This window comes from Diabrotica virgifera, chromosome 1 (genome assembly GCF_917563875.1).
Source record: "Diabrotica virgifera virgifera chromosome 1, PGI_DIABVI_V3a".
NCBI lineage: Eukaryota > Metazoa > Arthropoda > Insecta > Coleoptera > Chrysomelidae > Diabrotica > Diabrotica virgifera.
Genome location: NC_065443.1, coordinates 285,094,892 through 285,110,611, shown reverse-complemented (window position 1 = coordinate 285,110,611; position 15,720 = coordinate 285,094,892). Strand labels below are relative to the sequence as shown.

At 37.8% G+C, this 15,720-nt stretch overlaps 1 protein-coding gene across 1 annotated transcript; it reads right to left on the bottom strand.

Moving 5' to 3' along the window:
* Nucleotides 1-5,833: 5,833 nt before the first annotated feature.
* On the bottom strand, nucleotides 5,834-13,918 carry LOC126893462 (protein draper-like). The gene is made up of 4 exons (XM_050663685.1): nucleotides 13,855-13,918; nucleotides 7,527-7,624; nucleotides 6,583-6,709; nucleotides 5,834-5,848 (listed from the first exon to the last, which is right to left on the bottom strand). Exons 2-4 carry the CDS (start codon nucleotides 7,622-7,624, stop codon nucleotides 5,834-5,836), a joined length of 240 nt encoding a protein of 79 aa, XP_050519642.1. The 5' UTR covers nucleotides 13,855-13,918.
* Nucleotides 13,919-15,720: the final 1,802 nt, after the last annotated feature.

The window sequence follows — 15,720 nt, the reverse complement described above, 5'->3', positions numbered from 1 at the left end:
AGAAAACCGCCTGTAATTAAGTTACAGAGTGTCAGCGAGACAGGGGCTATTCTTACCATAGCCCAGGGCAAAGGCATCATCACCACAAACAAAATCTCCAGAAGTGGCAGAGAGACGCTCATCCAGGCTAAAAGCCCGGATGACTACAGAAAGATGACAAGGATAGTGGAGGAATATGCAGAAGCATACGCCGCCAAAGAGAAAAAGAGGCTACAATGGATAGCCTTTCCACTCGACGAAGACAGGAAACCAAAATTAGTGTTACGAGGATTGCCCACGAATACCACCGAGAAGGCAATCCAAGAAGACATGGCAAACCAATATGGAATAACCTGCCACACAGCACGTAACATGTCTACGAGAGTAGGGAAAAGGAGGCCACTACCCATGTTTGTCATGACACTGGATCAGGAAGACGTGGAAAAAGCAAAGCGGGTAACGAACCTGTGCCACATGAAAGTTGTGGTAGAGGACCTACACAAGGCAGCAGGACCGACGCAGTGCTTCAACTGCCAAGGGTACCATCACGCCCAGAACTCGTGTCACAAGGACCCGAGATGTGTGAAGTGCGGCGAAGAACACCACTCAAAGCAGTGCCAGAGAGCCAGAGAAGTCAAGGCAACGTGTGCCAACTGCAATGGGAGCCACCCTGCCAACTACAGAGGATGTCCTAGGTGCCCAACCTGGGGGAGGCCTCCACCACAGAGGTCACAACAGCGACCACCACCAAACCGAAGACAGCAGGCAACCGGGGTATCCTACGCGCAAGCCACGCAGGGAGACCAACCAGCGCAGAACAACACACCGTCCAACCGACCAACCCTCCCAGACGAAGAGTACCTAGTCAGGATGGTCACAAACATCGTGACTAAGGTAGTCCAAGAGGTGATACTCAGCACCAGGCAGGCACAGAACTAATGGCAGAGAGGGGATACTTGAGGATAGGCTCCTGGAACCCGGGCGGCATAACCACAAATCAGAACATACTAGATGAACTCGCCAACAGATACGAGATGGACATCGTAGCAATCCAGGAAACAAAACTGACCAACAACTTCAACCTAAAGTTTCCTGGATACGACGTATATAGGAACGACCTCACTAGAAGATCAGGAGGAACGGCCATCCTAGTAAAGAAGGGTATTAGACACACCAGTTACACTACTCCACCACTGGTCAACATGGAAGCCACAACAATAGAAGTTAACATGAGGCAAGGCGCAATAAGGATCACATCAGCCTACGTAAGACCACAAGACCCTTTAATGGACGATGACCTAGATGCGTTCCTAAACATCGCCGAACCATCCATCATAATAGGAGACCTGAATGCAAGATCCCCCAACTGGAACGACAGAGCTACGAACAGGAATGGACGACTACTAAACAGATACATAGAAAACAACGAAGACACAATGGCAATGGGCCCAGAAGAACCTACCCACTACCCAGGAAACGCACTTCCGACACACATCGACTTAGTTGTAGCGAAAAACCTAGGACTGCAATCAGAATTAATCACGCTGGACGAAGGATCAACTGACCACCACCCCATCCTATTAGAAATCGGAACATGGGAAGAGACAAACCCGCCAAAAAGAACAAAAAAGAAAATAAAGTGGACTAACTACAAAAGGTTAGTAAGTGAAGGAATAAACATAGTGCCAGTAATAAACAATCCAGAAGAAATAGAAGGAAAAGTCCTAGAGTTCGAAAATATCATCCAAGAGGCAATTAGAAACAGCACAACAGAGGAAGATGTCGAGATATTCATGGGAAGGTTCAAAGATATACCACAAGAAACACAAGAGTTGATAAGGGAAAAAAATAGAGCAAAGAAAACAGCAAAAAGAACAAGAAACAGAGTAGATAAATCCTGGGCAAATATTTTAAATAGGGAGGTCCAAACGGCCCTAAAACTCCACCGTAGCGAAAAATGGGACAACTTTGTACAAGAGATGGAAGAACAAGACTCAAACATGAGAAATGTCTGGAAGCTCCAGAAAATGCTGAGAAGCGACAGGAAACCCATCCCCCCACTACATGGAAGATACGGTATGGTATACACCATAGAAGACAAAGCAGAGGCAATGAGGACTACACTCGAAGATGAATGCAGACTGAACTTCCACCAAGATGAAGACGACGACTTCCTGGAAGAAGTCGAAGAACAAGAAGAAGGACCAGAAGACCCAGAGGACTTCATCCCCCCAACATCACCGGAAGAAATCAATGAACATATCAAAAATAGTTCACCGAGAAAAGCGCCTGGCCTCGACGAAATAACCAACAGAGCCCTAAAATATTTGCCCAGAAAAGCTATAGTGTATTTCACAAATATTATAAACGCAATATTAAGATTCAAGACATTCCCAAACAGATGGAAAGAGGCCCGTGTCATCATGATTCCAAAACCTGGCAAGAATCACACATTCCCACAGAACTACAGGCCAATCAGCTTACTTCCAGCGATCAGCAAGATAGTGGAAAGAGTCATCCTCAGCAGACTGCAAGCGGAAACAACCCGACTAAATATCATCCCAGAGGCTCAATTCGGATTTAGAGCAGAGCACTCCAGCGAACTACAAGTCCTCAGGCTAACCGAGTACATAGCAGCCGGTTTCAATGATAAGCAGTACACTGGAGCAGCGTTCCTGGATGTAAGCAAGGCATTCGACAGAGTCTGGCACAAGGGGCTCCTATTCAAAATGCGGGATTACGGGTACAGCGGAGCGATGACGAGGCTAATCTCGTCGTACTTGGGCGGCCGGAGGTTCAGGATTCGGATAGGACAAGTCCTGTCCGAACTCGGAATCCCGGAGGCTGGAGTACCACAGGGAGCGGTCTTGTCACCCCTGCTGTACACGATATACACCGCAGATGTACCTAGAACACCAGGTACCCTCATGAGCCTCTACGCCGACGATACAGCAATAGCGGCCAAGCATAGAAACGCAGATATAGCAGTGACCAACCTACAAACTGCACTAGAAGAAATTGAAGCATGGTGTATCAAATGGAAGATAGCCATAAATTCAGAGAAAACACAAGCGGTTCTATACAAGAAAGGGAGACAGCAGCCAGAGGAACAATTGAGGGTGCAGAACAGGCCCATCGAGTGGAAAAACGAAGCCAAATACCTAGGAGTCATTATGGATAAAGGATTAACCTTCCAAAAACACGTAGAAGCCACAGTCCAGAAGGCCAACATAGCAAGAGCGAATCTAAGAGGACTCACAGGCAGAAAAAGTAAACTAACACTCAAAACAAGGTTAAGATTGATAAATAGTATAATCCTACCGGTATTAACTTATGCGTCTCTCGCATGGGGACACGTATGTAATACACACAAGAAGAAGATCCAAGCAGTCCATAACAACAGCTTGAGGGAGGCCGTCAGAGTCCCAAGATACGTAGCTGAAAGATTCCTGTTCAGAGAACTCCAACAGGTGAGAGTCACAGAAACCATGACAGACAAGGCAAGGGTCAAATTCGCAGAATTAGAACATCACCCAAATTACATACTGCGAGAGACGCTAAGATACGACGAGTTCCACCGATGGAAGCACAGACGCCCGAAACAACAAATTATAGGATAAACTAAAAGTGATAAGTGATAGTAGTGTGTTCGTAGCTCGAAACAAGTGCCGAAGATAGCGTTACCCACGAAGTCCAAGTACCACGACCACCTCCAAGGTAAGCAAATATTAGAAAATTAGAAGGGCCTTAAGCCCCCAAAAAAATTCATATAAAATAAAAAAATGGCGAAAGCCCCCAAAAAAATTAAAAAAACCAAAAACACAAAAAAAAAAAAAAAAAAAAAAAAAAATTAGAGCATCGAGTCATCGGGCGGGGCCCAGCAGGGCCCAACAGGGCTCAGTGGGGCTCGGCACGATGACTCGGGGCCCAAGCAAGCAATTTTTAGTACCGCGGATAAGTTATTAAGAAGATAAAGGCATAGAGCGCATCACGCTGGGCCTAGTTTTTTGCATTCGATTAGGATACCACAGTGGAATCTTATTACCCAGGGTTCCATTGTGAAGAGCATTTGGCTACGATAGTTGTGCCCCCATCGCGCATCAGCGTGCTATGGGGGGGAAAGGGATGGCCTGGGGCATTGGAGCGAGGTGGGGTGATCCCTGTATAACTCGGGTCAAAACACCTCGCCCCAATGACTTGTTACACCCGAATGTACTCCTTCGAGAGGGTGAACAAATCCCACAGGTCGGGTTAAATCAAATTGCTTGCTTGCTTGCCAAAATTTACGTTGCATCTAGTTCTTTAATGAGTACCGTTAAAAGCTCTTGCATGAGTACCGTTAAAAAAATTTTTATGTAGAAATATTTTTTTTTGTAGAAGTTGATTTTTTTGTTGGGCACTGATAGTAAAACAATCATTGGATCAAGTAGGTAAGTATAATAACACATATTTGAAGATGGAAATCTGGCTGGTACAAGAAGAAGCATTTATAGTGTAACATTTTGAGATTATATAAACAAAAAAAGTTTGAATGGGCAGATTCCAAGTACGTTCGTTCTGAGGATCATCAGGGACATTTCGTCAAAAAAGGGGGAAGATATCACAAACTGGCGTAGATATTTAATTAAAATTAAAACAAAAGCACACAATGGACAAATGGACAAAGGACATACACATTAAAATATTTTAAAAGCAAAAGTACTTGGACAAGATTGGAACTAAATGGAAGCATTTGAGATGTGAACGTATCGAAGAATGCTGAGAATCTCCTGGACAGACAGAATAACCAATGAGGAAGTACTAAGGAGAATACAGAACAGCAGAGAGATACTGGATTCCATCAAAAGAAGAAAACTTCAATACTTGGGTCATATAACACGTGGTGACAGATATGAACTCCTAAAATTAATTATGATGGAAAAGATTCAAGGAAGGCGCAGCATAGGTAGGAGAAAAATTTCCTGGCTGAGAAATCTCAGAGAATGGTTTGGATGCAGCTCAACTAAACTCTTTCAGGCTGTAGTGTCAAAAGTGAGAGTAGCAATGATGATTGCCAACCTTCGTCGCGGAGATGGCACGTAAAGAAGAGGTGCTCGATATTTACCTTTTATTTCTAAAAAATTCATATATTTGAGCATTCAACTATCATCATCATCATCATTAACCCGTACGCGTCCACTGCTGGACATTGGTCTCCCTCAGCTCTTTCCATCTATCTCTGTTTTGTACGGCTTGCATCCAGTTACCGATAACATGCTTCAGATCGTCGGTCCATCTTGTTGGTGGGCGTCCTCTGCTCCGTAGTAATTCTTCTCGTGGCCTTCACTCGACAATACGTTTTGTCCATCGGTTGTCTGACAATCTGGCGATATGTCCTGCCCAATTCCACTTTATCCACGCAATTTTTCCGATGGTGGTAGCTGGTGGTAGCGGGTAGATACTTCTCTGCGATTTCGGCAAGGGATAGATCTACTTCAGGAATAGCACACCTGCCTACGGGAGCTCATGAATTTCCCCAGCATCCTTTCACTAGGAAAACCATGTCCAAACCCAAAGCATTCCCCTCTCCACCATGTCTTTCCTCCACATCCAAACCAACTCGCCAACACGCACTAGCCAAGCGTGGCGTTTTAATGGCTAAAACGCCAAACCTTATTTTAATATGTTAACGTTTATTTTTGGTGTTCTCTTACTACAGATGATACTCATACCTACACTTAAGAGCATGAAAATGACAAGGGATAAAAATGCATATGACAAAGACGCAACTCAAAAATAAAAATTCATAAAACTTAGTTTATACATTTTCTTAAGAAAGAATTTTTAAAAATAAATAGAACAATATAAATCGATTTTAAGCAACAGGTGTCTATAATAATTTAGAAACAGGTAAACCAGATCGAATAAAAGTGATCAAAGTATATATTCACACCAAGATCTTGTATAATATAACAATCATATCAGATGAGAAAAAAACGAGGTGGTCATTAAACTACAGAGCAAGACAGTAATAAAAAGAAGGAAATGGGACAATTCATTAAAACGAAAGATTTTCTGAGTATAGAACAGCACACAAATACAGTGGAAACAGCAGGCCGCATTGAGATAGTGCCTAAAGATAAATAGCTGCAGAATTCAATCACGTTTTATTGGTAAGGAGTAAACCTGGACCTTCAAACACTCACAGCAATATTTGTCTAAACCGATTTAAGAGTCTGGTGATTGTCTAACTAAAAAATAAGGAAAAAAACCCAAAAACTCAAATAAAGTATTTTTTATCTATCTGGAACCGTTTTTATTCTATTTACGACTTACGACTACATCTTTCGTTTCCCATTTCATTTTAAGATAATTTAATAAAATAATACAGTATTACTGTGGCTAGAGAACAGTGTAGTGTCTGAGTCTGGAGCCTCAGGAGACTGACACGCCGGGAGCCGTGAAGATGACGTCTGAGGGGACGTCGAAAGCTCGGCCCAGTGAATATCGACGCATTAAAAAACGCAAATATAAACGTACATCTCTTAACAAACCCGCTTAGTTGTAATGAAATACTTGGTAGTTTTATTGTATCAGTTAAATCTTAAGAATTAAAAAACTTACCACGACTCTGGTAGCAGAAATCTGCTTATTGGTGTAAAACGAACATCTTGGTGGAAAATTTAGACACCATTTGTAGTTTCTCAGAATTACATTTTTCAAATAAGTCTCTGTTACATTAGCTAAATACCTACAAGGTAAAATTACTAAATTATAAAAAATGGCAAATTACTAAATTATTTAATAAATTAATTTAGATAATTTAATATAACCTAAACAAATAAATCATTAATTATTACAGAATCCTAATAAAAGCCCTCTTTTCAAGAGATGGTATGTCTCTTTACTCATATTGTAATTTTTTGTAATTATCTGTTATTACCACTGTGTGTACACAATATTTACACATACATATAATATACATATAATAATATGTAACACTTTGTGTACACTTGCATACATAACTAGACAAAGGTAAAGTTGTAATGATTGAGAGGTCTATAGTCTGTTCGCTAAACTCAGACGCAACTGGCTACATATTTTAGTCGATATTTTTTTTGTTTTTTGCCAATTTTGCAAAAATTGGCGAAATTACTAACTATTTAGTGATTATTAACTATTTAGTAATTATCTTTTGCCAATTTTACTAAAATTGGCAAAATTACCGACTAAAATATCTAGAAAGTTGCGTCTGAGTTTAGCGAACAGACTATACCTTTATGTCTTAAAGTTTGTCCACGGCTTACGACTAGGTATATTAAAAGATCTAATATGGTGAGACAGTGCTGTAGTGTTTCCAGTATTTCTTTTAAACATAAAGGACATATGAATCATGCTTTTCAAACATCACAATTAACTAAACTTGCAAACGATAACTGAAAAAATAACACTAGAAAATATCGGAAAATCTCTGTAGGACGGTCTAGAAAAGGGGGAAAAGATGCAGTCAGAGTAGTGTACATATTTTTTAAGGTAATAACTAATAACTTTGGTGTAATCATACTTACAGCTTTTCTGTTAGGCATATATGATCTCCTGTTAACTTCCCATAGGCATTAAAGATGTTTATTAGCAATAAAATTGACAAGGCGTGCTGTAATCCCATCTAGAAAGGAAAAAGGTATGTCTTTAGTACGTTTAATGTTTTACAAATACTGGAAATCTATTAAATAGTGAAAAGCATTTCAATCTCGAGGTTTTTTATAATAAATGTTTGTTAACGCACCTAAGATAGATAAAAATAGTTCAAATACAGAACATACATACATACATACATGTCTTCACATAATATAGGTACATACATATACAGTATGATGCAAATAAATGGAATAAATTCAATATTTCAGAAACAGACGACTTAAAAAAAATTAAAAACTGTTAAAAAAGTCAATTTTAATTTTTTATTCGGCATCAGTTACTATAATATTATGTGTTGGACATTACGTCATCAGTGTTGCGTAAAGACCTAATCGACGATTTTTTGTAATATAAATCGAGCTCACGGGACATACCACTCCAAAGGTATCCTAATCGCTTTTGCAAGGATGTATCTCTTGAATATTTATTTCTACAGAGTTAACCAAATTATGTAAGTACTTTGTTAAGTAAAATGGAATTACAACATTCCTTCTGTGAACTAAAATACACTAAGGACTGCCACATTTTTGTTTTCACCCAATTTTGAAAAAATGTGAAATCTTTGAATTATCCACGTCCGTCCGTCTGTCCGTCTGTCTGTCTGTCTGTGACCACAACTCCTCCGTCATTATACTAGGTAGAATGACAAATTAGGTGTCAAATGAAAGCTTATAATCCAAGGATGGTACTAAAGGTGAGAAAGACTTAGGCTGTCTGTCCGTCCCACCGCGAATATAACTCCTCCGTCATTATACCAGATAGAATGACAAATGAGGTGTCAAATGAAAGCTTATAATCCAAGGATGGTACTAAAGGTGAGAAATTTGACTTAAGCTGTCTGTTCGTCGGTCCGTCCGACCACGAATATAACTCCTCCGTCATTATACCAGGTAGAATGACAAAAGAGGTGTCAAATGAAAGCTTATAATTCAAGGATGATATTAAAGGTGACAAATTTTACCTAGGCTGTCTATACGTCTGTCCGTCCGACCGCGAATTTAACTCCTTCGTCATTATACCAGGTATAATGACAAATGAGGTGTCAAATGAAAGCTTATAATCCAAGGATGGTACTAAAGTTGAGAAATTTGACCTAGGCTGTCTGTCCGTCTGTTCGTCTGTCCGTCTGACTACGAATATCACCCCTCCGTCACTATACCAGGTAGAGTGATAAATGACGCGTCGAATGAATGCTTATAATCCAAGGATGGAACTAAATGTGAAAAATTTGACCTAGGACTTCCGATTTTAGAAATACGACCAGTAGTTTTGTTTTAAAGACACCGGAATAGTACAAGTGATATATTATTCGACGCGTCTTCGCAAGACGAGAACAAATATATATTTCCGGTTTCATGACTGTCTGTCCGTCTGTCTGTCCGTCCGCGAATACAACTCCTCCGTTATTAATATAGATAGAATTGCGAAAATGAGGTGTCGAATGAAAGCTTATAAGCCAAGGATGGTATTAAAGATGAGAAATTTGACATCGGACTTCCGGTTTTAGAGTTGAAACCGTAAGTACTGTTTTAAAGTCACCGAAATAGTATAAGCGATATATCATTCGACGTGCCTTAGCAAGATGAAAACAAATGTAAAATTTTGGTTTTTATGTCATTTCCGGTTAAAAAGTTCTAACCAGAAGTGCCATTATAGTCTCAGAAATAGTACATGTAACACATCAATCGAAGCGTATTGAAAGTTTGAATTTTTAGTTCCGGTTGTGAAGTCATTTTTGTTTAAACAATGATCACCCAAAGTTTAGTAACAATGGGTGGGTTCGGACGACCATAGCGGCTGACTGTCAGCAGAAATCGGCTGAGTGGTTGTATCCAGCCGTGATAGGGAAAGCTTAGTAAATCTCTCAGCGGCTGGCTTCCAGCGGTGACGTCTGACAGCTACTGCTGGCTCAGCTGTCCAGCCGCTGTGGTCGTCCGAACGCACCCAATGACTCAAAATTAGTAAAATCGTATATAAATCGACGCAAAGTTACACAAACAGTTCAAATATCGACTTCCAGTTCTACTTTCCATTACTTTGGGTGAAAGCCTAGGACTTACGAAGTCCAATTACTTGTCTACAATGTTTTGTAAAAAAGGGTTATTCTTAGGGGTTAAAGCAATGAAATATTTGAGAAAGAATAATAACAATAACACCATAAATGAAAACCAATAAATCTGCTGGTCCAGATGAATTACCTAGCGAGCTGATAAAGTTGGTCAACGAGAAAAACCTGGACATAACAGTAGAACTGTTCAACGCTACCTATACTACGGGAATCATCCCTAGAGAAATGTTGACATCAGCATTTGTGTGTTTTCCAAAGAAAGTGAATGCCAAAAAATGCAGTGACTACCGAACCATAAGCTAAATGTCACATACCTTGAAAATTCTGTTGACAATTATTATCCACGCCAGAATACACTCTAAACTGGAGCTGGATATTAGTGACACTCAATATGGGTTCCGCAATGGTATGGGTACCAGAGAGGCATTATTCTTCTTTAACGTGCTCACACAGAGATGTTTGGATGTTAACCATCCTCCTTATGTCTCTTTTATGGACTACAATAAAGCGTTTGATAAAGTAAAACATGATAGACTCATGGAAATCCTAAAAAAATAAAAATCTAGATGAAAGAGATTTAAGACTAATTACACACCTATATTACAATCAGCGAGCAATAGTAAGAATTTAAAAGGAAACATCTGAAGAAATGGAAATAAAGAGAGGAGTCAGGCAAGGCTGCATACTATAACCTCTATTATTTAACGCTTATTCTGAAGAAGTAATGCGAGAAACTCTGGAAGATAAAACAGTCTTTCTAACAGAGTCTTAGTTAAGAACATCAGATATGCCGATTATACAGTAATAATAGCCGATAGTTTACAAGACCTGCAAAGACTCATGAGTAAAATAGTAAGGTGTAGTAGGGAGTACGGACTCTCTCTCAATATCAAAAAGACGAAGTTTATGAAAATTAGGAAAAACAACCATAATACTAACGAAATCTTAATAGTAGAGGGCCAGCAGATCGAAAGAGTAAAAAAGTACACTTACCTAGGAACACTTATAACAGAAAATAATGACTACACACTGAAATAAAAGTCAGAATCGAAAAAGCACGTTCTAATTTTATAAAAATGAAAAAGGTCATATGTAGCAAAGATTTAACATTAGCTCTTAAACTACGCCTAACAGAATGTTACGTCTACAGTGTACTATATTATGGAGTGGAATCATGGACGTTAAATGTAGAGATAATGAGACGCCTTTGAAATGTGGACCTATAGAAGAATTATGAGGATTTCCTGGGTAGATAGAGTTACGAACAATGAAATACTAAGAAGAATAGGTAAAGAGAAGGAAGTTGAACTTACAATTAAAGAAAGAAAGCTACAGTATCTCCGACATGTGATGCGGGGAGAGTAGTATGGCATCCTACGACTCATAATGCAAGGAAAGATAGATGGCAAAAGAAGCATCGAAAGAAGACGAATTTCATGGCTGAAGAACCTGAAAGATTGGTTTGGATGTAGCTCAAAACAACTTTTTAGAGCTACTGCCTCAAAAATTAAAATAGCTATGATGATTGCCAACCTCCGTAGCGGAGATGGCACCCGAAGAAGAATAACAATGATGAGGAGATTTTGAATGATTCCACTTACAACATTGTTCAATTTGAAATTAAAGGCAACAATTTTTATACATTATGCAGTAATTCCCCAAGTGGTACAGGTGGACCCCCAGGGGTCCACGAGGGACGCAACGGGGGTCTACGTTGACGTGAAATAAAAATATGGGGTCCACAAGTTGTAAGTGGGGGTCCACGAAAATTTTATATTGATTTGGTATTTATTTAAACAAATTTAAATTTTTGTATCGTAAAATATCAATGGAGATCAAAATTGTATAAAATTTAATTCTCTCCATTTTTGTGTAGGTACATGTTTGTTCTAAAACTAATAATAAACGAGAGAATTCAATAATTATGCTCTAACTGTCACTATTTCCCTCCATAACTCAGAAAATAACGACGGCACAAAAAAATTTATAATAAAAGTAATTATAGGAAATCCTATTTTCAACAATTTCAGTCCATACACTTTTTGTCGAAAAGTTAAAAATGGCGGAGATATTGAGCAAAAACCGCTCTCCATTAAAATCAAGATGGCGGCTAACGCAACGGCGGAATTCATTCGCGATTTTAAATTTACACTACTATTGACCCCCTAAAGATTAGAAAAATAGAATCTTGCTTGGGTAGCTCGGCATGCAAGATGCTATCTATAAATAATGCTAACCCGACTGGTCTATATAATTTTGACTCTGATATTAGAGAGATATCGAAACCCCATTTAACATCGTCCTTTAATAAAAGATCCTTTATTTTGACATAAATAACCATGCTTATATGTCAAAAGTGTCAAAATAAAGGATCTTTTATTACCAAACGACGGTTTCGATATCTCTCTATTATTGCATGTAACTTTTCTTGTGTTGAAAAACTATACAAATTCTTTTAGTCACTTACGAGTCCTGTGTTTTGGCTATCTGTGGGTAAATTTTAAGCCAAATAGAGAACATGTATTTTGGGAAAGGATCTTCACATTTGGGACGAGCTTTGGGAATATGGTAAAAATGTAGCAGCAGGGGTCCACCGAAACCAGTAAATATTTTGTGGTCTACTAGAAAAATTGTTTGGGTACCTCTTCTATAAAGGATAGTTTTTAAGGATCGAATAAATACAATATATCACAATATCAGTTTCTAAATAGCAAAGTAAGTTATATATAAGCATAAATGGACCATTTAAACGTTTGAAGTTTGTGTGGTTTAGTGGTAAGAGAACCTACCTTTGGATACACGAGTTGTGAGTTCGAATCTCACCTGGGTAGGAATAATTATTTATTAAAAATTAATAGATAACAATCATTTCCACCCTTGTAGGATCGGTATTCACTGGAGGGACTGCAGACATTCGGATATTATTAGCGTCTATTTGTCGACAGGCGTGTCGACAAAGACAATTAAGTGAACTTTACTAAATAGCAAGACATTTACTTACATTAACACATACACACACTAAACATTACACTATAATCTGATTGGGCAAATCCACTGTACCATGCCAACGGCCAAGGCATTGTTAACTAAAAAAAATTGAAGCATCGAACATTTTTCAACAAAAATTTTGTTTTCGTTTATAAATTCGCAAAGTTTGTTCGTTAGTTGCAATACTTGTAGCCGATCTACTGATGTAGTTTTGTCTCCTGAATCCAAATCTGACAACGGCATTTCGATATCTCAAAGCATCTTCGAAATAACCGACTTCAAAGTTAACTTGCATCTCGGGACAGAAATTTGGGGTCTTTTAGCAATTTTAGATATCGAGATAATTTTACAATGGAGTCACTGCTACAAACGCATTAAACCTAGTGTACGTAAAAATGCAAATGAAAATTCCATTTATATAATTTCACACTAGTGCGAAAGATTAGGTAAGTTAAGTGCATGCAGAACAGTGTATTTTTAAAAATTTGACCATTGGGCAAGGAAATGGGTGAGACACAAAATTTCACAAAAAAAAGTAAATATTTCGCGAAATGAACCTCAGATCGAAAAACAAAAAATATGTTTTCAATATTTTTCAAAATTTTTCGAATGATACCAAACACGACCCTCCACGGAGAAGGATGGGAGGTAAATTTAAAATTTTAAATAGCAACCCCGCGAAATATTGCGCAAAATGAACATCAGATCGAAAAACTGAAAAAAACACGTATTCAATATTTTTGAAAAAAAAATACTTAACCGTGGGGGTTTGCTTTAAATTCTTAAATAGGAAACCTCATTTTTTATTGCAGATTTGGATTATAAATAAGTAACTTTTATTCGTGATATTTTTTCGAATGGAAACCTAACTTAAGTTTTTTTGGATTTAAGGGCTAATCTTCGTAACTTAACAGGTCCCCATAATGCTTTAGTAATTGCAAATTTAGCATCCTTGTCTCATGTCTCCCCTACTATTAGTTTATTATTGTCTAACGGCAGCTTAAAGTGACATAAAAAGAAATAAAACATAAATGCACGTTCTATGGCCTAACTAACTTCTTTGTCATTGCGCACAGATCTCAACACAAACGAGCACACAGGTGAAAGGAAATACAATGGTACTTATAGGATAAGATACAAACCTCTAATAGTACAAAGATAAGTTCAAGTTTGATCACGACTGTGGCAAATAACGTTGCAACATGATAATCGTTGCTGTTAAAAAACTATTCAGTAACCTTGGCAACCTTGAAGAAGATTCTACCAAAATTGTGGTTATGACAGGTGAGGATATCAGGTTGTCAGAGGAGTAGACGGTTTATTCACTAATTATTAGTTAGGGTTTTGAAATGTCTATATTTACTATATATATTCTAGTAACTAGAAGGCTAGAAAAAATAATAAACAAAGACTTATAAATGACCGAAAACTAAATATATGATTCCGAGAAAAGAAGACACCGGAATAACCGATCAAGAAACAAAAAAAAAAACAGAAAATCGTGTAGATTCAAAAGAATAGAAAATCACCAAACATAAATTAGTATAATGATATAACGACAAAAACTTGATGTAGCTGACGCAGTGCCGGATTAACCATTAGGCAAAGTAGGCAGTTGCCTAGGGGCCTCGACTCCAAAGGGAACCTCGCAGGGCCCAAAGCGAAAAAATAATAATTAGAATTAAATAAAAACTATAAATCATACTTATGTATGTTGAAAAATTCAAATATCGCGCAAAACCATAAAAGTGATGGTGGACGTATAAAACTACATTACAATGCCTACTTTGATTCACATAGAAAGTCTATGCTGTGAGAATAAATCACTAATAAATGCCCTTTGGTTGAAGAAACAGTATTACAGATGGAAATAAGAAAAAAAATTCGAGAGTGGAGCAGAAAACGCAAGAAAAAGTAGGAGAAAGAAAAGATCTTTAAGCAAGATCTTAACAGAACCAAAACTTATTTACATAGGCGTAACCAGGGGGTGGTTTTGGGGGTTATAACCCCCCATTTGGATGTACTTTGAGCTCTATATGCTTAACACCATTACTTTTCCATACTAGTCCAGGGTAATAAGGATTTTCTCGGGACACTCAAAGATCCAGGTAGCTGACTGTTTTTTAGTTATTGTAGACCTATAGGAAGAAAACCTACCTGTTTCCTGCCTAGAGTTCGCGTCCGTTTTTAATTATTAACAATTTAGTGCAAAAATCGCGATTTTTTCGATTTTTTGCACTCCATTTGTGCTACGCAAACTGCAAAATAAGCTAAAATCGTTATTTGTTAATCACTTTTACTAAAACTACCTTAGAACTTTATTGTTTCACCCAAAGTTGGATATTGGGGTAGTTAACAAACCCTCGAAATTTGAGACTGATCTATTAATTAGTTTAAGAGTTATTCTATTTGTTTATCCCAGAGACCTTTATTTTGCAATAAGATAAGACAGAAAATGATGAAGATAGAGCAATTCTGAGAATTCCAAATAAAAGTAGAAGAGCGATAGTATCAAAATTTATTAAAAAAAGATAAAAAAATGATTAACATAGTCAAAAATCTTAATGCCAAATTTTTAAAATTTTGTAGTTTATAAACATTTAGAATAACTTTAAAAATGTTGTCCGTAAAAACAATCTTTTTATATATTCCAAAAGATAGTATCTTATCACGAATTCTCAATTAAAAAAATTTAGCCTGGGCTCATTTGGGACAAAGTTAGCCATATGTTTTTTTAATTCACAGCTAATTTGTTTATAATAATTAAGGAATCTCATTAATGCCATTCTAAGGAAGGGGATTTGTATTTTTTTTAATTTGCACAAACATTGTACCTTCACAGCATCCTCTACGAATTTTCAAAAATGTAGTGCAAACGATTACTAGGGGGAATCTACAAATCCGGCGAGTTAAAATACCGAAAAAGCAATTTCAAACGAATATAATTTGCTGTATCTCCGAATCAACTCAATGGATTTTGATCTTTCTTTTTTTAATTGGTATGTAAT

Coding starts and splice junctions, on each gene's coding strand:
- LOC126893462 (XM_050663685.1), bottom strand. CDS start 7,624: ATGGGATTACAGCACGCCTTGTCAATTTTATTGCTAATAAACATCTTT. Junction 6,710..7,526: donor ATATGCCTAACAGAAAAGCT/GTAAGTATGATT, acceptor TTTACCTTGTAG/GTATTTAGCTAATGTAACAG.